Source organism: Garra rufa, chromosome 8, assembly GCF_049309525.1.
Source record: "Garra rufa chromosome 8, GarRuf1.0, whole genome shotgun sequence".
NCBI classification, from domain to species: Eukaryota; Metazoa; Chordata; class Actinopteri; order Cypriniformes; family Cyprinidae; genus Garra; species Garra rufa.
The window spans coordinates 12,307,837-12,331,118 of record NC_133368.1 but is presented as its reverse complement, the minus strand read 5'-3'; the positions used below and the strand labels follow the sequence as shown (position 1 = coordinate 12,331,118).

At 36.8% G+C, this 23,282-nt stretch overlaps 1 protein-coding gene across 1 annotated transcript in view; it reads right to left on the bottom strand.

Annotated features, from left to right (window-relative positions):
• Window positions 1-23,282, bottom strand: part of mycbp2 (MYC binding protein 2) — a 136,329-nt gene that overhangs the window by 91,552 nt on the left and 21,495 nt on the right. Inside the window, 10 exon segments of the mRNA XM_073845931.1 lie at window positions 937-1,101; window positions 1,189-1,393; window positions 7,582-7,658; window positions 7,779-7,917; window positions 15,675-15,748; window positions 16,074-16,170; window positions 16,364-16,435; window positions 16,654-16,896; window positions 22,297-22,493; window positions 22,583-22,736. Of these exon segments, the coding sequence (XP_073702032.1) occupies window positions 937-1,101; window positions 1,189-1,393; window positions 7,582-7,658; window positions 7,779-7,917; window positions 15,675-15,748; window positions 16,074-16,170; window positions 16,364-16,435; window positions 16,654-16,896; window positions 22,297-22,493; window positions 22,583-22,736 (1,423 nt within the window).

The window sequence follows — 23,282 nt, the reverse complement described above, 5'->3', positions numbered from 1 at the left end:
AATGTGCGCTCTGAAGTTCGGATCAAGCAAAAGATTTGTGTACCCGCTCCGAAATTCTGATCTAAACCAAATGACTCATGATCTATGCTCCGAAGTCCCGATCTTAATCATCATTTCAGATCAGGACTTGAATCACAAATGATTTATTCATGGAAACCCGCTCCGAAGTGATCTGAAAAAAATGATTTGCGACGCGTAATCCGATTGGAACGCTTCGAAACAGTGAATCATTTTGCGACGCAATGGTTTAACTGATTCAGAGTTTCAAAAAGCTCCTTGAAATCATTCAATGCAATGCTGAAGTTCAAAAGTGAATGGCTTTTTTGAAGTTGATCTGGTTTTTGCTAGTAAACTGCTTGAAATGAATGATTGAAGTCATGAGTTTGAATCAGCGTAAATGACGTAAATAATTGATTCTACTCATCTGTTCCTCTTTTCGTGTCTTCAGCCATGTTTACACGACACTGTCAGTATTACTACTGGTTTAGCTCACTAGTTTTATGATATTAACTAAAAAAAAAAACGGGGGGAAAACGTTTTTTTTTTTTTAATTGTGTGAATTTTGGGTGAAAAGATTTGAAAAAATTAAACATTTATTTCACAGATACATTATGTTTCAATAATTCAAGCACTTTTTTTAAGTAACTCTTCAAGAATATTGCTATTTTAAAGGGTTTTCTGTGAAGTAAAAAGATATTTAAATTTAAAACAGGGGAATATGAATATGCAGTAATCAGTGCTGATGGTATTTGCATATCCTAGGTCCAAATATGGTGTTTTCTAAACATATCCCCTTTTTTGTGAATGCAGAGCATGTACTGGCTCTAAATAATCTCTCCCACAGGAGACAGATATACGGTTTTACAGACAGCAATATGATAGGCCATCATTTCATTCCTGCCATCTTTAAATGGGCATCTGGCAGGTGGCACTTACAGGTACTGTCACTGTAAATGGCATCCTTGCCAAACATGTAGAGCTCTCCATCTTTAGTGACAATGCTGCTGCTGCCATTGTTGCAGGCTGTGTAGATGGCCGTCTTGGTCTCGAGTTTGATCATCTTCTTGGGTTTGTAGGGCTTTGGTTGTCTCCTGCTCTTTGCTAAAAACAGACACCAACAGTTGATCTATGTGCAAAAATAACATTATCGCAAATCAAGTATGTACATGATAATGATTTCCATCATACTTGACTCTCCGTCCTCCCCTTTGCTGGCAGAGCCTGTGAAGAAGACGCTCCCATCCTCCGCCACCAGCAGGGCGTGGGAGCCGTCATGGCCCACTGAGAACTGCACGATCTTGGGCGACTTAGTTACTGGCAGCTCCACCCACTTCCCAGCCGACGGGCCGCCCTGCTTGATACCGAGGCTCTGATACTTTCCCGTATAGTAGATCTGCATCAGAAGAGAGGAAGACAATCATGTTTACACCTCCCTTGTGTGTTATTAAGTTTGTGCACAATGGCCTCAACGAATACCTTTGTCAGATAAAAGAAACGAACCGCTGAAATGACGAATAAGAACTGTCATACAGATACTAGTTGAGGCACTCAAGCAGTGATGGGAAAACTATTTTGCGCCAGCCAATATCTGCACCGAATAGGAGATATAAAACGAATAGTTATAGTAAATATACAATACCTGTCATTTTTTACTTCAAGTCGTTCTAAATCTGTATGATTTTTTTCAGCTTCCATAGACTATAAAAGTTAATGTTACCAAGAAAATGATTACCAGGGGCAATCAAGCTCCAAAAATGACTAAGAAGCGCCAGAAAAGTATTCCCGATGACTTTGTGCTTTATATACTAAGTCATCTGATGCTTCTGAAATTTCCCTTTCCACTGCAGCTAACAAAAAAGATTTGTGTAATTTGAATGTGCACCTTGGTTACAACATACACAACAGAAACCTGGCATGACTTGTCTTGATGTGTTGGATTTGAATATACACATATGTGAAAAAGATTTTGCAGGTCCAGTGGAGGAGAACATTATCAGTGAAGAACTTAAATTGCTGTCTTTATACCTCACAGAGCTACCAAATGGCTTTAATACACTTATTTGCCATCTGTTATCTGGACAAAATTTGAGATTAGTAAGATTTTTGATGTTTTTAAAGACATTTCTTATGCTCATCATGGCTGCATTTATTTGGTCAAAAATAAAGAAAAAAATGTAATAGTGTGAAATATTATTACAATGTAAAACAATGTTTTTCTATTTTAATATACATTAAAATCCAAATTATTCCTGTGATCAAAGCTGAATTTACAGCATCATTACTCCAGTCTTCAATGTCACATGATCATTCAGAAATCATTCTAATATGCTGACTTATTATCAGTGCTGGAAACAGTTGTGTTGCTTAATGTTTTGTTTTATGATTCTTTGATGTATAAAAAGTAAAATATAAATGTTTTTTAAGAATATACACTAGTTTGGGTGAGTACATTTTTATTCTTTCATTTTTTGAAAGAAATTCATACTTTAATTCAGCAAAGATGTATTAAATTGATTTAAAAAAAAAAGTGATAGTAAAGACTTACATTGTTAGAAAGGATTTCTATCTTGAATAAATGCTGTTCTTTTAAACTTCTTATTCATTAAAGAATCCTAAAAAAGGTTTCACAGGTTCCAAAGAAATATTTGGCAGCACAACAATTGCCAATATTGATAATTCTAATAAGTCAGCATATTAGAATGATTTTTGAAGGATCATGACACTTCAGACTAGAGTAATGCCTGATGAAAATTCAGCTTTGCATCAAATGAATAAATTATATTTTAAAAGTATATTCAAATAGAAACCATTATTTTATATTGTAATAACATTTTGCAATATTACTGTTTTTTTTGTATTTTTGATCAAATACAGCCTTGATGTTCTTTAAAGAACATTACATTCAGCTCAATTTCTTTAAAACATCTTCATATAGGTGTATATAATATAAATCAGTACAGTTACGATTACATTTTAACTATATGAAAAAAATATTAAATTATGAAATATTAAATAAATATTCTAAATATATTAATACTTTAAAATTTATTATAACCTTAAATTACATAATATTAAATGTACATATGTAACTATATATAGGGTTTTTAAATGGCCAATAATTACAGTTATAATTCTCTGTGTGCAGTTTTTATTTTTATTAATATCATGAAACAGTTTTTAGATATATTTCCTGTTTTCATTTTCATTTGAATATTTTCGTTATTTTGTTATATATTCTTGTCAGTGTTAGTTGCTTTTGTTTCTTTTATATATGTCAGTTTTCATTCATTTTTATTTTATTTTGTGTTTTATTTTAGTACATCAAGTTCAAACTCTTTTTAAAAGGAGAAATGCTGCCTTGGCTACTAGCTGAACTAAAAAAATGGTATATTTCATTTTTAGTTAATGTATTTCAAGTAAAGAAAATGGTTTCACTTTCAATTTTAGTAACTAAAATAACCCTAAAATACACATACGTGACCCTGGACCACAAAACCAATAATACGGGTCAATTTGTTTGAATTGAGATTTGTACATCATGAATAAATGAGCTTTCCATTAATGCATGGTTTGTTAGGATAGGATAACATTTGGCCGAGATACAACCATTTAATAATCTGGAATCTGAGGGTGCAAAAAACTCTAAATATTAAGAAAATCACCTTTAAATTTGTCCAAATGAAGTTCTTAGCAATGCATATTACTAATCAAAAGTTAAGGTGTGATATATTTACAGTATGAAATTTACAAATTATCTTAATGGAACATGACTTTTACTTAATATCCTTATGATTTTTGGCATAAAAGGAAAATCGATAAGTTTGACCCATGCAATGCATTTTTGGTTATTGAGACAAATATACCCATTCTACTTAAGACTGGTTTTGTGGTCCAGAGTAACATATAATAAAATGAAGTCATTTTAGTAAAGCACTCAACGTAAACATACATCTCATTAATAAAATATAGTGGCATATCTTTTAAAACTTAAAAACAATAAATAAATTGTCATGTGGAATGCTTATCTTGTACTTCTATAATGGAAAACACAATAACTACAATCAATGATGATAGAAAACGCACGTCAGCATTTCTGCAGTCCATTAATGTACGTGTGCGAAAAACTACATGACCTTCTTTTATTACGGTCCACAGTGTTTATTAGGAAAGCTGCCTAGTCACGACTCATCCAGGCCTGTTTTTACTGCTACGCTCACTGGACTGGATAATCTCCAGATAAGGTAAAGAGTGAGTTTAGTCAGGATGATAAACCTCGAGCAGCTCTCATATCTCATGAGGCCTGGCACACACTCACTGCACCTCCCTAAAACACACTCCATCACTGCACATCAATGAGACACACCCAGTGTGCATATTTCACTTTTTGCCACACCTGACAATGGCAGGTCAACTGAAATAATAAATTATTACACAACATTTTTAACAAAACAATTCCTAATCAAGTAACCTGCCACAGTGCTAAATTGTTTTATCCAGCTGCCAAAGCCAATTTGTGCTTGCATTTAGTGCTCGTTGTGTGTCAGTTTTGGATTCTGTCCACTCCCCTGCATTTGTACTGCTTTAGGATCACGTGTAAATACACATAGGCTGTGCTCGCTTTGGCCTCTCAAGCGCTCCAGAGTGTCAAAGAGCCTCGCCGCTCAACTGGAAGGCTAGAATAATCAAATTATTTCCAGTTATTTAAGCGTGTGTGGGGCTCTACAGGCTGCCCTTCTCTGCTGCAGCCGTCGCTTTCACACCAGAGACAGCATCTCTGCCATCAGCCCAGTCTGATAGACCTAGTGTGAACCTCACACACTGCTGAAACAAGCACGTACACACACTTACTCACTCACACAACCACCATCTGATGTACATTTTTGAAGATTACTCAATGAATGTGCATATTTAATGACCTTCTATGATCTGAATTTATTAAGGAAAATTTGTACTTGAACAACAGGCCTGGTTTTCTATAATAGTACAAAAACACGGTATTACTTTATTGTATAAGTACATTACTGTGTATAAAAAAAAAAATAAATAAATAAAACTAGGCTAGGTAATTTCATTGCATAAAGTAAATATGGGGGTGGGGGTGAAAACTTTTGGAATTTGAAGATCAGGGTAAATTTAACTTATTTTGTCTTCTGGGAAACATGTAAGTAGTGTTAATTTCGTCACCTATTTTTAATTTAGTCTTAGTCTTAGTCTTGTGCCAAATGTCCTTGTTAGTTTTAGTCATATTTAGTCATTCACATATCTTTTTTTGTTAGTCAAGTTTTAGTCGACTAAAAGTCTCGTCATTTTAGTCTAGTTTTAGTCAAAAGAAAACTCAAGGTATCTTAGTCAAGTTTTAGTCGACTAAAAGTCTTTTAATTTTAGTCTAGTTTTAGTCAAAAAAGAACTCAATATATTTTAGTCTAGGTTTAGTCAAAAAATTGTAGTCTTTTTTTTAAAATAACACATTATTACTGAGATTATTACTGATACACATTTCAGTAAAAAAAGTGTTTCACATATCTCAAACATTGGTTAAATGTCATAATTACCTGACAAAATACACTTGTTGAATGATTTTTGTTGAATGCAAATGTTAAACGTGTCTGGTTTTCAATTTCTGATTTAGGAGACACATTCACAAAATTAACCCTTTCAGTGGTGAGTTTAAAATATTCTAGCGGACCCCTGAGAGTGAGTTTTTTTTTAAGCGACCGTTATTTTAGAACGTTCGTCCTTATTGTTTCCATGGCGACGCATCAAGCTTGTCACGTGACACAACACAGACACAATAACACTGTATGACAGATAGATCGCTTTTATTTCGTTTTTCCTTTTTTATCCAGAATACTCACACACTTGCTAACCATGCCATGAACTATCTAATATTCCGATTCACAAATATGTGTGAATTAGTATGTTTCGTCGTTTAAAACCCTATATAAATGATCTGGATCGTAATCTGTAACGTGAGATGGGCGCGGCCATGTTTGTTCGCGCTGCCATTCAGACTCAGAGAGTCCTGTCAGCCGTATTTACAGCACATATACATTCATCCGTTTCTCCCGAAATACATGCAAGTGGCTGGTGAACTAGAAGAGGAATATAGTGAACTTTTTAGTTACTAAGCCTATGTGTATGTGATATGAATAAAACACATCGGCAAGTTATATTTATTTTGCTGCTTCCATAGACCTATGTGTGTATTTTACAAACTCTAAATGTCTCCTTTTACTAGTACTTATGTGTATTTAAATGTCTGAAACCTAAAATAAGCGTTATGTGGTTAAAAACACTGCATAGTTGTGATTATATGACAAGAGCAGAGCTCGTCCTTCTCTGGCTCAGCGCCAGCCAGCGCGCCAAAGCGCAGTTTGAATGTTTCAAAGCCATAACAGCTGATGAAAAAGCAGAGACGATTGTAGACGAAAATGAAGAGAGATTTTATCTTAGTTTTTATTTTATGCAAAACATTTTCGTCTCGTCTTTTTTCGTCAACAATAATGCATGTTCATTTAGTCTTAGTCAGCGTTTTTGGACAGTGGTGCAGTCTTGTCATCGTCTCGTCTTAGTCATGAAAAAAAAGGTCGTTGACGAACATATTTCGTCTCGTCTCGTCTGACGAAATTAACACTACATGTAAGCATATTCTTTAGCTTCTGAATGGCAGTACTAAATGAAAAAAAATATGATATTTAGGCAAAATATTTTTTTTTTACACATTTCCATTCTGCTCAAAAGTATTCACCCCCAGCTCTTAAAACAAAAATGCGGAAAAACCAAAGAATTTGTGGGACCTGAAGGATTTTTCTGAAGAACAGCGGGCAGTTTAACTGTTCAGGACAAACAAGGGACTCATAAACAACTATCACTAAATGATCATTGAGCTAACAAGACAGTATTAGGAAGTGTATTACTTCCATTCCGGCGTAATAGTCAAGGAAGTTTGCTGCCGTAATATGGCCAAAGCAGGCAGAGTATTATCAGAAATGAGTTCCAAGCTAGTTTAGCATTTGCACATTTGCAGCCTTATTACGGCAGCAAACTTCCTTGACTATTACGCCGGAATGGAAGTGTAGTTCCTAATCTTATCAGCCTAGAAACTCGCAGCTTTGCATTTCCACCGGTCTTAGTACACGATATAACTACAGAAGAGTCAAGTTTTAAATAGGACAAATATGGAAACTCGTTGGTCATTTTTGAACGTGATGCTATTGGTCTAATAGGATTCAATGATCTATGCTAAGCTACGCTAAAAGTGATATCGCCAGAACAGGAGAACGGCTGAATGGATTTCAAAACGGTAAAAATCAACTTATTAACTCGGGGGGAGTTGGAGAATGAGCCTATTTCCAAAAAAAGTGGAGTGTTCCTTTAAATAGGCTTAAATTCCAAAACATATTTTCTTAAAACCTTTTTCAAAGGTTTACTGGCATTTAGACAATCGTGATCTGCTTTGTCTTTACTTCTAAGCTGATGCTGTAATTATGCAAGGCAGTAGCACTTCCATTTCAAAGTGTTACTCAGACTCATTTAAACACTAACGCAGAGACACTTAGGAATATAGAGAGGTATGTCTACCTTCCCAGATGCCGTTTTCATCAAAGCAAACTCTCTGCCAGCTCCAATCAGGGCTGCTTCCTCATCAAACCCTGTGCCTGAGGACACAAACACACACCGCAAAAGAGACGACACCAAGTTAGTTCATTTCTAAATGTACTTCCTTTTAAACTCTGATGTGCTGCATAGATGTGTGAGCAGTGCTTAAGTGCACTCACTGATGATATGAAGGTCTTTCTCCAGGTCAAAGAGAGAGATGCCACAGGCATGAAGACACTTCCTGGCCAGTTTGAGTTGCAGTTCCTGCTGTAGGGCTGGGTCTGAGCTGGTGGCGTAGATCCGTACCACAAAGCCATCCTAAAAAAAAAAAAACATATCCACAAAAACATTAATCACCATAAAACGACAAAAATATCTTAATTTGTGCTCTGAAGATGAATAAAGGTCATACAGGTTTGGAACAACATAAGGGTGAGTCATTGATGGCAGAATTTTCATTTTTTGGGTGAACTATCCCTTTAAGTTATTGCAATTATTAAAATGGACAAGGATCATCAATCTCCATATTAAACTAATTTTGGTGAAGGCATTTTGCAGACTAGTCTTAGTTTTTTCACCTGATCGAAACCAAACCAGTGGAACTAATCTCGGTGGGCCTGTTTGACTAATGGCCCTGAAAGTCTCTGAGAAAGTTGCATTTTTCAAGGGCGTAAACGATTGTATATTGCAAATTTTTTCACACATATGATATTCATATCATACGATAGGCCTCCTCATTCCGAAAAACTTTGCCTTTGGAACCACTGCTGACAATCAAACCATTTGTTGAATGATTGAGAAAATGTAAAAAAAAAAAAAAAAAATTTTGCGAACTAGTCCTAGGTTTTTCACTCAATCTAGAAAAAAAAAAACTGTCTCTAGGTCAATAATTATCAAAAAAAGTTTAACTTTTGACTCTCGGTTGCAAAGTGATGCCAAAACATTTGAAAGGGGCTGGGCCGCTTTTACTAAAAACAGCTATACATTTTTAATGGAATGAGATATCTTCGCCAAACTCACAATGCAGATGTAAGAGCTCAAACTAAGGTAACGCAAAAAAGTCATGGAGCTTGGCCACTTGGTGGCGCTATAAGAGGGAAAAATACAAAAACAGCAAAATTTACCCTTTGGGAAGCAATAATGGGGTCGTTTAGGAAAGGGGCCATGTCCAAATACACCCAAAAGCCTATAAAGCCTAAACAAAAACTGAAAACTTAAAAAAAAAAAAAAAAAAAAAAACAGGTGAGCACATACGACAAGTACAGTCGTGGCCAAAAGTTTTGAGAATGACACAAATATTAGTTTTCACAAAGTTTGCTGCTAAACTGCTTTTAGATCTTTGTTTCAGTTGTTTCTGTGATGTACTGAAATATAATTGCAAGCACTTCATACGTTTCAAAGGCTTTTATCGACAATTACATGACATTTATGCAAAGAGTCAGTATTTGCAGTGTTGGCCCTTCTTTTTCAGGACCTCTGCAATTCGACTGGGCATGCTCTCAAACTTCTGGGCCAAATCCTGACTGATAGCAACCCATTCTTCACTTCTTGGAGATTGTCAGAATTAGTGGGTTTTTGTTTGTCCACCCGAATCTTGAGGATTGACCACAAGTTCTCAATGGGATTAAGATCTGGGGAGTTTCCAGGCCATGGACCCAAAATTTCAACGTTTTGGTCCCCGAGCCACTTAGTTATCACTTTTGCCTTATGGCACGGTGCTCCATCGTGCTGGAAAATGCATTGTTCTTCACCAAACTGTTGTTGGATTGTTGGAAGAAGTTGCTGTTGGAGGGTGTTTTGGTACCATTCTTTATTCACGGCTGTGTTTTTGGGCAAAATTGTGAGTGAGCCCACTCCCTTGGATGAGAAGCAACCCCACACATGAATGGTCTCAGTATGCTTTACTGTTGGCATGACACAGGACTGATGGTAGCGCTCACCTTTTCTTCTCCGGACAAGCCTTTTTCCAGATGCCCCAAACAATCGGAAAGAGGCTTCATCTGAGAATATGACTTTGCCCCAGTCCTCAGCAGTCCATTCGCCATACTTTTTGCAGAAGATCAATCTGTCCCTGATGTTTTTTTTTTTTTTTTGGAGAGAAGTGGCTTCTTTGCTGCCCTTCTTGACACCAGGCCATCTTCCAAAAGTCTTGGCCTCACTGTGGGTGCAGATGCGCTCACACCTGCCTGCTGCCATTCCTGAGCAAGCTCTGCACTGGTGGCACTCCGATCCCGCAACTGAATCCTCTTTAGGAGACGATCTTGGCACTTGCTGGACTTTCTTGGACGCCCTGAAGCCTTCTTAAAAAGAATTGAACCTCTTTCCTTGAAGTTCTTGATGATTCTATAAATTGTTGATTTAGGTGCAATCTTAGTAGCCACAATATCCTTGCCTGTGAAGCCATTTTTATGCAACGCAATGATGGCTGCACACATTTCTTTGCAGGTCAGCAAGGTTAACAATGGAAGAACAATGATTTCAAGCATCACCCTCCTTTTAACATATCAAGTCTGCCATTCTAACCCAATCAGTCTGACATAATGATCTCCAGCCTTGTGCTCGTCAACATTCTCACCTGAGTTAACAAGACGATTACTGAAATGATCTCAACAGGTCCTTTAATGACAGCAATGAAATGCAGTGGAAAGTCTTTTTCGGGATTAAGTTAATTTTCATGGCAAAGAAGGACTATGCAATTCATCTGATCACTCTTCATAACATTCTGGAGTATATACAAATTGCTATTATAAAAACTTAAGCAGCAACTTCTCCAATTTCCAATATTTATGTAATTCTCAAAACTTTTGGCCACGACTGTATGCAAAGTTTCAAGGAGATCAGACCACAGATGACGCTATAAAGTAAAAAAAAGGATCAAAAATTGACCGTAAACTGCACAAAATGTTTGTTCATCATACGATTGAGCACCTCATTCTGAAAAACATTGACTCTAGGACCACTCTTGTCAATCAAATTGTTCTTTAAATATTCAAGATTATTTAATAACACCACTTAACAAACTAGTCCTAGGTCTTTTGCTCAATCTCAAACAAAACCACTGCAGTACAATTCTCTGGACCCTCTAGATCCATAATTATTAAAGGTGCCATAGAATCTATTGATACAATATTTGAAATTGTTCTCTGATATCTACATAGAAGGTATATGGCATAGGACAGGGCAAAAATTCTCCAGAAACGGTTTTACAGGTTCATTTACAACCCTACGATTTGTCCCTAGAATGAAATGGTCTGTTATTACCTTATCTGGAAGGTTCATGAATAATAATGATGAGCTCTGTTGAGCGGCAGCTCTCACACAGCAGGAAGGAAACACATGGAGGAAAATATATATTTATATATGCCGTTTTTAAATTCACAATCATTTTACTTTTAGCGGCAGTACTTATCACATATTTTAGATGCTTGTTAGTGATGCTCAGGATCTGTAAATCATTCGCCATCGTCCGCACAGTCATCTCTCCTTACTCTGTTTATGTGGTAAGTGAAATCTTATGTACTTTGTTTTTTTTTTCCACAATAGCCTAGCTGCAGAACTTCTAATGATTGGGCAAATGCTGGGGACGTAACTATTAACGATCGCGACTATTACGTAATAGTCTGCGTTATGTTGGAATTGGCCTATTTTTCAGTGGTCAAACACCAGATTTATATAAGGAGAAGGAAACTATGGTGTTTGAGACTCACGGTATGTCATGTCCATGCACAGTTTTCCATTCTATGGCACCTTTCAAAATTATTGAATTTCACACTTTGGTTAGCTACAACAAAGTCATTTTAAAACCAGCATAGCCATGTATACCCAAAAGCCTATAACTCCTAAAAGAAAACTCAAAACGTCATAAAACTAAGTGAGGATATGCGACAGATGATTCTAAACAAGCATGCAACGTTTTAAAGAAAATTCAACCATAGGTGGCGCTATAACAGCCATAAACGATACAAAACATAGTTCTATGGTAAATTACCTGGATTTGCCAAAAACGCTCTTTTAATCACTGTTTTAGCTGGTTACAGACATGTTAACAATGTCGTTTTCCTTATATGCTTAAATGCCTTAAGCGCTTGAACCCCGGTAATCGCTGCTTGTGGCTATATTTTAATGTTTTTGTTTGTTTGTTTACTACAAAAGCCTAGAGACATCATATCCTGTTTTGTACGATAACAGCTGAAGAAATTCTGCATGCCTAAAGTCTAATGTGACCGCGTCTTAATACCGAACAGTTAAACTTTCTTTTGATGACAGGGCTTGTTCTAAAGCTCACCAGAATAGTCATAATCTCAAAGGCTTTGACACCATTAGAGGCTTTAGCCTCTCATCTGAGGAAGCACAGTGAGCATGTGAGGGTCAAAGGGAGAATTTAACTGTGTTAGCATTGCACACAGGAGATGCAAAGCAGAAACACACCCTCACTACTAGCAGCAGCCTCACACATACAGAGCCAGTTTGATCCAGAAACACACACACTTGAGTTCAGGGTGTGTACAATATGGGTGAGACTAGAGTTTGCAGCCTGTGAGTTTGCATCAGTGAGCGTGTGATAAAAAATAGACGACAACACAATGGGGTCTTTGATTTGCCGCTGTTAACGACTATGTGAGTGAGCTTTCAAAAACCTCGCTCTTTGCTCCAGGCAAAATCACGCCGCTGACAAATGCACATGCCCTTCGTCCTTCCTCAAAGATATAAGTTCATAACATTAACCCTTACAACTTCCTCCCCTTAACCCCAGCACTCCTCCTCTTATAGTCTCTCATTCATGCATTCATAAAGAGATCTTCAAAGGCAGATATGAATTAACACATCTCCTCCCCGTACTGCTGCCTACTCATGATCAGCCAGTGGGTTCAATCCTAAGAGAAATGCCCACGTCCACTGCTGCAGCCCCTCCCCTGCCTACACAGCTATTATGCACACACTCATATAAAAGACACACGCGCACGACTGAAATCGACTGAAACAAAGGAGATCAGGTGCTGCTGACAGCCACAATCACACCACTTGAGAAAAAGGCACTGATCTTGTTTGTATGACGTGCAAGGGGGAGGAACGGGGAAATCTGTTATCGTCTGACTAAGACCACAGCATTGAAAAAACGAGCTGTGCATTTTGGATTAAACAAACTAAACCTTATTAGGGGTTTTTAGCATTATTATCCATCTATTCTAATCCCATTGCAGTCTAACAGATCCGTATAAACACTTGTTTTGGTTGGCTACATCAGCCAGTCGCTAATTTTTTGAAAAATTAATCAATAGCAGTTTCTGCAAATGATGGTTTTCTAGTAAATACAACTTATTCTAGAGTTTAACATAAGCGTGTTTCTAAATTAATGGCACGAAACTTTAAATAGCAGGAAAATTTTATTTGATATACAATACACTGTTCAAAAGAGTCAGTTAGATTTTTGAAATGTTCTCTTTTTTTCAAAATAGCCTGTAATGCTCAACAAGGCTGCATTTATTTGAGTAAAGATACAGTTAAAACAGTAATATTGTGAAATATTATTGCTAATTTTAATAACTGTTTTCTATTTGAAAATGTTTCAAAATATAATTTATTTCTGAATTTTCTGCATCATTACTCCAGTCTTCTCCACTCTCACGTGATCTTTCAGAAATCATTCTAATATGAACATATATAAATATACTTAGTTTTTTAAATAAATATTTAATTTGAACAGGGTTCATTCCTATACTAATTAACCGATAAAATAAAATTCCGGGACTTTCAAGGACTTTAAGCACTACTTTTTTTTTTTCAAGGACTACCATCACAGATCTCACTTAAAATATTGAAAAATGAGAAACGGATATACTAATAAAACTAATAAAATGACAAAATTAAAGCATATGCAAAGTATTACTATCAAAGTATTACAAAGTATACTACATTTTTACTATAGTAAAGCCACTGTTAATTTTCTTGTATTTGTGCATACTTTCTTTTTTAAACTGTACTGCCTTAATGTTTAAATGTTTTCTACTAAGAAACTAAAAAAAAATCTGATTTCTGAAAATCGCTCTGAAAGCCTGATCGGAAATAATTTATACACGAACCCGTCCTGAAGTCCCATTCTGAATCAAATCATTCATGATCTGCTTCGTAGATCTGATCTAAAGCAAAAGATTTGCAAACCCGCTATCTAAATCAAATGATTCGCGAATCCACCCTCTGAAGACCCGATTTGAATAATGACTTGCGAACCATAATTTCAGATCAGGATCATGGATCATGAATTATTTGACTTTGTGATAAGGCGAACCATTTGATTTAGATATGGACTTCAAATTGCGTATCACAAATCATTTGATTTGGCGAAATGATTCAAGAACCCGATGCAATCTAAATCAAATGATTCACAATACGTGTCTCGATCTGAATCAAATGATTCACAATACGCTATTTGAAGTCCCGATCAGAAACAAATGATTCATGATATGCGATCTGATTGGAATGCTTCGAAACGGTGAATCATTTTGTGATGCAATGGTTTAACTGATTCAGAGTTTCGAAAAGCTGTTTCACCCATCACTACATGCTTTTTAAAACCGTTACAGGCTATGCAGAAATTCAAAAATTAATGAACTCTTTCATTTTGATCTGGTTTTTGCTAGTAAATCGCTTGAAATGAATGATTGAAGTCACGAGTTTGAATCAATCGGAGCGGTTCCAGCATTAATGACTTAATCGATTTAGGTCATCTGTTAATTTTTTCGCATCTTCAGCCATGTTTACACAACACTGTCAGTACTACTACTTGCTTAGCTTGATTGTTTTCCGACATTAACTAAAATAAGCGAAAAAGGCGGGAAAAAAATTTGTACATTTTGCATTAAAGATGTGCTTACTGACTAAATTAAACACTTATTTCATAGATGCATCTTCTTTCAAGAATTCGATCATTACTCAAGAACCTCTTTAGGGATATATCTGTTTTAAAGAGTTTTCCAGGCCTCAAATGTCAAAAACCCAAATTCAAGTACTTCAAGCACTTAAAGGAGTAGTTCACTTTCAGAACAAAAATGTACAGATAATGTACTCACCCCCTTGTCATCCAAGATATTCATGTTCTTCTTTCTTCAGTCGTAAAGAAATGATGTTTTTTGAGGAAAACATTTCAGGATTTCTCCCCATATAATGGACTTCTATGGTGCCCCCGAGTTTAAACTTCCAAAATGCAGTTTAAATGCAGCTTCAAAGGGCTCTAAATGATCCCAGCCGAGGAAGAAGGGTCTTATCTAGCGAAACGATCGATCATTTTCTAAAAACAATTACAATTTCTATACTTTTTAATCTCTACACAGAGCTAGACAAGATGAGCATTTGAGGTTAAAAAGTATATAAATTGAATTTTTTTTTTTTTTTTTTTAGAAAATAACCGATCGTTTTGCTAGATAAGATCCTTCTTTCCTCGGCTGTGATCGTTTAGAGCCCTTTGACGCTGCATTTTGAAAGTTCAAACTCGGGGGCACCATAGAAGTCCATTATATGGAGAGAAATCCTGAAATATTTCCCTCAAAAAATATAATTTCCTCACGACTGAAGAAAGAAAGACATGAACATCTTGGATGACAAGGGATGAGTACATTATCTGTAAATTTTTGTTCTGAAAGTGAACTACTCCTTTAAAGCAAGGAGGAATATTTTGTAACATTAGAAATGTCTTTACTAAAATCTGATTCCTGCTGGATAAAAGTATTCATTATTCAAAAATATATTTTACTGACCCGAACTTTAGCACATTACACTATATTACATTATTCCAAACAATTCTTTTGGTCAATACCTTTACGGATCAGTATAATTACTACTAAAGAAAGCATGATACAAATTTAAATATTGCTCGCTTTGTCTACCTTCTTAGATTGTTTTTTTGCTGGCACAATTCATTGTGGGACTGCCTTCACCCTGAAGAACTCATTCACAGCTGCCTTTTCATTTAGAATAATTATGCAGCCTACATTTTAGAATAGCCTTCGTGACTATTCCTACAAAGGCAGCTCACTAGGTTTTGGAGAAGAGCGACAATGCCAAAGAATAATACCACTTACATCTTTGCAGGCTGCAATCTGGTTGATATATTCTCCATCAGTGAATACAATGTTCTGTCCATCTGCTTGTAGACCTGAGAGAAAGAGTGGCATTTTAATTTGTAATAGACACTTTTACAGCTCTGAATTACAGGAAGATTTCATTTAAGAAAGACTTAATCATAAGTCATAATCATTTATATTTAATATAAATTAATTCATATGACTACATAATATATTCATTGCTATATAGATGACAAACTAAAGACTATTGACTATTCAGGGAAATAAGGAACAAGCCCTTCAATACGTCCTGTTTAAATAGGAAACGTGTCAACACAAAGAAGAAAAGTGTGCTGGTCAAGCCATTTATTTGCCCTGCTCTTAGCGATCAATAGCACATAAGAGGGGTGTTTGTACCCGGCATTGTGACGGTGCCCTCCTGCTCCAGAGTCTCTGGGTTGATCTTAATGGCCGCCATGCTGTGACTGTTCATGTCTCGATATAGCAAACAACCCTGTAAAGCAAATCGCCACAGGAACATTTCTTTTGTAAGGCTGTTCAATGAATAGCATTTCTGGTTGAAAACGTCACAAGCATGTAATGCTTTTTTTATGAGATACAATCAATAAATCAAACCCTCATTATATCAATACATGGAGTATGTTGACATCATATAAGCAGACAAACATAAAACAAGAAGTCAATACCTGGGCGAATCCCAGCCATGACCTTTTCTCCTTACGGTTCCTGATACGTGACGTGGAGTTGTACACATGGCCCTGCGATCGATAGACTCTTATTAGCACCCCACAAACGTAAGGATATACAACCTGCTACATCAGCACTAACCCCACATCCACGACTTCACAAATCTCAAAACCAGAGTGGAAACTGTCAAATAAAAACCTGAGTTGTATATATAACATTGTCTAGTGAGAATAAGCTAAGAATTGTCTAATTTCCATTGTGTAATAAGGTGAATAAAGGACGTTCTCACCCGCACGGTGCCACTGTACCCTGAGCCCACTTTGTAGAGGCCATCTTTACAGAGCAGGTAGAGGAAGGAACCATCAGTTTGAAGAAGACAGCGTTCATCTTCATCGATGTTCACCTCCTTCAGAACCCATTTGTTCATCAGCGCGGCTCGCTTGATGCCGTTCCCAAACCATTCCTGGATCTGGATCTTTCCCACCAGCACTGCCTGCACACTCCTCTGTAGCGCGTTTAGGATTGTTGGAACCTTTTGTTACACAAATTGAGTCGGGTCAGATAGTTCTTGAAAGTATAGTATGAAAGTATATTGAAGATATAACACCTTTAACAGTTCTTGAGTATTATTCCCCTTCAAATTCAAAATGCCAATCTTGCTGAATATCTTTGCAAACACAGTCAGTTATGTCTTAAAAGAACAGTTCACCCAGAAATGAAAATTCTGTCATTGATTACTCATCCTCATGTCCTTCCAAACCTGTAAGAGCTTCGTTTCTCTTCAAAACACAAATCAAGAATTTATGAAATCTGAGAGCTTTCCATAGACTTCAAGGTAGGTAGTAAGGACATTGTTAAAATAGTCCATGTTACATAGTGGTTCAACCTTGATTTTGTGAAGCTACAAGAATACTTTTTGTGCGCAAAGACAACAAAAATAAAGACTTTATTTGTTCTGTGTCACACATTTAAGAGAGTACCATGACGTACGTGTATGCTAATAGGTTTCATTAAAAATATCTTGATTTGTGTTCTGAAGGGGAACAAAGTTCTTACGGGTTTGGAACAACATGACGGTGAGTAATTAATGACAGAATTTTCATTTTTGGGGGAACTATGCCTTTACGTGAATGTAAACAATTAAGTAAAAACCAGATGTGTGACAGTACATAAAAAAAATCATAGTTGTAAATAACGATTTTTGGAGTACACTACTTTAGTCTTTTCTATTTCTGAGTAAAAATAGTTTCAAAACAAATCTAGCGATTTTTTCAGTGTAGGTCTTAAACTGACATCAACCTACCTTACATTTGATAACTTCATTCAATATCTGCTTTATTTCATTTTGTACCTGAATGCTACTGTTTGAATGCTGTCTGTTCACTAGTCTTTAATAATGTTTGAGCTTATTATTTAGCTAGTGGCCTTTGTTGTGGTATTGAAACTTAGGCTGCACATTATTATCGGAACGTTATCGGAATTGACCGATAAAATGTAAATATCGGTATTGGTCTGATATTAAAAATGATCTTGCCGGTAAGACGAGAAACTTAGACCTTAGCTTTAGACCATCTACAAATAAAAAAAATTCTAGTAAAATGTTACGGTGACCACTAGGGGTGCAATGGTTCTCAGTAAACACCTGAACCGTCCTGTTCTCCTCCCACGGTCTGGTGCGCACCAGGACCGCGGTTCAACTTGAATCTGACAACGCATCTGTAATATGTTTTAAATAACAACATGTAAAACAAACAGGGTTCGGCTAATGTGTGTTTCTGTTGAGAGATGCGCATTCTGGCTTCCCAATACGTTACAACAGCGATTAAATAAAAAAAACATGGACAAACCATTCTTGTTCAATGCGAGTGCCATATGCTGGAATATGAGCAGTCATTTATTCCATCTTCTCCCGGGTGCTGATAGCGCTTGTGTGCAGGTGAGACCTGAACAGCACACATTGCTATCTGGACTTAAACTAAACTTTGTTTCAACATTTAAGAGCCATAAAATGGAAACTCGCGCGTGCAGTGGAAGTGAGAAGATCTGTGCGTGTGCGCTCATTCGAAGCGCTCAAATCCGCACCTCAGAACACGCGCAAATACTAAGCTCTTGGACAAATTAATGGACAAATTCACACAAAAAATTTGTCAAAATTCTCGTCTTAGCAAGTATCCTAGCAGACACAGCTGGCTAAACATTAAGAATCAGTGCATTCTCTTAAATTGACAGCTATTTCGTCATAATTACCGAACAGCAACAACAAGGAAATCACTCACTCTTGATTGAATAGCTTTTGTAACTTTAATAAAGATTAAGTTTCAATTTATACTGCAAAATATGCAATGCCTTACATTTGATCTTTTTATTCAGTTTCTGTACCTAAAAACTAATGTTAGACCTACCTAAAAAAACGAAAAATCAGTTTATTTTATTTGTATCTTTACTCTATTGTATTTATTTGTGCTGTTGCTTGTAGTTAGATAGATTATTCTTATTTCTTAACTTTAAAAAAAAAAAATTCCCCCCAAACATAGCCCATACGGAACCGTACCGAAAACCGTGACTCGAAAACCGTAATACAAACCGAACCGTGAGTTAGTTGAACCGTTGCACCCCTAGTGACCACTGCCTCTCTATGAAAAAAAAATGTATTCAATGTACTCTAATAAAAAGAAGGTAAGTACTGTTGATTTTTACTCAACTAACCAAAATGTAAACTTTTTGTTTCTAATCTCAGCACAGGAGAGACTTGGTGTTGTTTCCAAAAACAAAAGGAAATATATCTTGATTGGTTTTCGGCCAAAAATTAGTTGAAAAATATTGGTATATCATATATCAGCAAAATCCAATATCTTGCATCCCTAGTCATAACCTTATTAGAATACAATCTTATATGGGTAGAAAAAACAAGAACAAAAACTTTTTTGTGGTAAAATCAGTGAATCAAAACGACTTTGCTGGTTTGTCATGGCTTTGAATCAGTCTAATGACTCACTCTGTGGCTGAATAAGACTGACATGACTCACTCAGTGAAGTTAGGTTTCAAAATGAACATGTGTTACGGTGTTATTGTTGTATTTTAAGACTTGAGAGACTTCAAACAATGCAGTTGCTGACTTTTTTGTTCATATGATTCTGCACGTGGAATTAAAATAAAGCCCTGCCAAACCCCTCTCTGAACTCCTTGAACTTTACCAGACCACTCACCAGAAGGACATCATGCCCTCCTCACAACATATCCCCAGGACACTTTATTTCCCCTGTTTAATATTTATGCTGATCTTTATTTAACATAAACCACTGTGTGTGTCTTCACTGACCCCGCCGCAGAGTTCAGCCCATGGCTGTTAGGTACTTTCATGAGCGAAGCTATAGATGACAAAGAGGTTTATTGATATACTAGAACATCAATGTTATTGCTTCAGATGACTCTCAGTCAATAGTGACATTTAGTTTTATTGCACAAGCTCTCCAGAGGATGAAGTACCCTTCTCTGTTCTTTACTTTGACTCAAGTCATACACTGCCAGCTCTCTAATTATTTCCATAATTTATTTCAAACTATCCATGTCAATAAATCAAATCAAATCCATGATTCAGCGATTTGCTCATGGAAATCCCTGTAGCTTTTTAAGTAAATATTGATGTTTACTACCAGGTAACGTCATATTTGTGAATATGAATTCAAAGGATTAAATATTGCTTATCTGTAAGTCGTAAAAGTGCAATAAATATTCACAGTTCGCTGTTTGGTTTAAATTAATGATTTCTCAGAATACAAAACAAATACACATAATAAAAAAGAGAGAGCAGTTGATTTAAATATATACACAGCAGCATTTGCTTGTTTTCTAGTTCCATTCTGAACCACTTCAAGTTGGACGTGTGCACTGTAAACTGACAGAGCGATGGCTCAGATATCACACTTTACACAAGCCCTGCAAGTTACTCATGCTCCAATTAGGTTGTAGTTACCTTGGTAACAACAAATGAACTCTGAGTTCCTCTGATGTCCAAATCAGTGTGTGATATTGTCAGAAAGCATTAAAACACTTTAAATAAGCAAAAAAAAAATGACAGACGCATATCAAGCAGATGGTAGAAGGCTGAGGAGTAATTGGCTGAGGGACTCTACGCTGGCAGAGTAATATAACAAAGACGGGAAATCGGAGGGATTTGACATTTTCAGGCAATTCAATTGTTGACCTCTACATGCAGTTGCGGTTCTGGCTATAGCATGCTGAGAGATGAGCGGTAATGTGCTGTCATCCTGACTTCAGATGAACAGCGGCTTTTTATGCAGGCTAAAATCTCAACCTCACTTAGCAAGCAAGAAATCCATTTGTTAAAAATAAAAGTTTGGATCCTTTAGAAAGAGAGGTGTTTGAGGAAAAGATTTTAGGATTTTTCTCCATATGGTGGACTTCAATGGTGGCCAACGGGTTGAAGGTCCAAATTGCAGATTCAGTGCAGCTTCAAAGGGCTCTACATGATCCTAGACGTGGAAGAAGGGTCTTATCTAAAAACTACGCATACGCATTTCTTCACGCATTACGTAGTCACATTGGAAAGGTCACGCATGACCCACCCAGTGTTTACAAAGCGAACGTGCAAAGAAAATCAAACGCCCTTTGTAAAAAGGTAAAACAACAGATGGTTTTGAAGTTGAAGGAGAAAATGGTGAAGAACTACTGACGCATGACCTTTCCAACATGATTACGTAAAGTATGAAGTCGTGGACACACATTGCACAGCTAGTGCAAGATGAGTATTTGTGGTTAAAAAGTATATAAATGTGTATTTTTTTTTTTTTTAAATGATAGATCGCTTCACAAGATAAGACCCTTATTCCTCGGCTGGGATCGTGTAGAGCCCTTTGAAGCTGCACTGAAACTGCAATTTGGACCTTCAACCCGTTGATCCCCATTGAAGTCCACTATATGGAGAAAAATCTAGGAATTTTTTACACAAAAACCTTAAAGGAGTAGTTCACTTCCAGAACAAAAATTTGCAGATAATTTACTCACCCCCTTGTCATCCAAGATGTTCATGTTTTCTTTCTTCAGTCGTAAAGAAATTATGTTTTTTGAGGAAAAATTTTCAGAAATGTTGTCCATAGAATGGACTTCTATGGTGCCCGTGAGTTTGAACTTCCAAAATACAGATTAAATGCCGCTTCAAAGGGCTCCAAACCATCCCACCTGAGGAAGAAGGGCCTTGTCTAGCGAAACGATCAGTTATTTTATTTAAAAAAATTGCAATTTATATACTTTTTAACCTCAAATGCTCTTCTTGTCTAGCCCTCGTGAACTTTGTGTATTCCGGTTTATGACAAGTCAAAATCGCTGTTTACTTGACCCTCCTTGCACGTTCACTTTGTTAACACTGGGTCGGTACTTCTGCAGCAATGTAGGGCAATTTTGAAGTTGAAGGAGAAAATGAGATGGGAGTTTTTCGACATACCCTAACTGCATTGACCCGGAGTTCATACCGAGCTAGACAAAACAAGCATTTGAGATTAAAAAGTATATAAATTGCCAATTCTTTGAGAAAATAACTGATCATTCCGCTAGATAAAGCCCTTCTTCATCAGCTGGGATCATTTAGAGCACTTTGAAGCTGCATTTAAACTGGATTTTGGAAGGTCAAACTCGCGGGCACCATAGAAGTCCACTATATGGAGATAAATCCTGAAAAGGTGGCCTTAAAAAAAACAATTTCTTAACGACTGAAGAAAGAAAGACATGAACATCTTGGATGACAAGGGGGGAAGTAAATTATCTGTAAATTTTTGTTTTGGAAGTGAACTTCTCCATCAATTTCTTTTCGACTGAAGACAGAAAGACATGAGCATCTTAGATGACATGGGGGTGAGTACATTTTCAGGAAATGTTATTTTGGAAACACAGGCACATCTCAAAGCATTGACTCACCTGGATGGTCTGGCATGCATGACTGCCATTGTTGGTGAGGATGGCGGAAACAGCCTGAAGGATTTTGCCAGTGTCTCCCCAGGCCACTACCAGGCTGAAGAGGCAGGCACAGGACAACGCCGTGAGTGTCTGACCGGTGGGGTCATTCATTCCTGTGCTCCGCACGGTGGTCTCCAGCAGGAGATGAAAGAGAGACTCTGCAGGGCCAACAGTGGTGTCACAATTGAAACACACAAACTCACTTATACATGTTATCAGTATATTTGAACAGGAGAAGGTATCTCACCCAGCACATCTGGAGGTTCGGTCTGAAAGCTCTCCGGTTGTTGTCCCTGGAGCATATCTAGGAGGGCCTGAAGGCTCCGTAAGCACAGTGACGGGTGCGAGAAACGAGTCTCTTTGATGAGCTCAAACACTCCACAGAGCCCAATGCCAATGATCTGAGGAGCAGAGGACCATAGATGTGATATAACATTTATCCACACTAGATTGACTGAAATTACATTTTAGTGGCCAATGCCACTATCTAGACAGTAGGCAAATTAATCATATAAAATGTATATTAAAGATGACATATCATGAAAATCGGATCTTCTTTCGTGTTTAAGTGCCATCAACAGGTCCCTAGATGCATTTACCAACCCATAAAAGGTCAACCAAGTCTCTTTGTTTTAGTAAGCATTTCTCTGCAAGCATGTGAAAAAAATGAGCCACTCAGATTTTACTCTAGTGACGTAGGAAGGGAATCTTATTATAATATTACCGCCCCTTAATCTGCACGCTTTCACCCATGGCGCCGCCATTTTGATTTCTTGCGATTTCTTTCCCAGCCGTTTTCCTTCTCAGATATAACAGACTGTGTTTTTTTAACGTATGTGTTTTTAACAAAGTTGTGTGTATTTGACAGTTTAAGCGCAATAAGACATGAAAGACAACTTAGTGTAGTACTCACATGCCGTGTGTGACAGTCACTTTCTGTGTGCGTG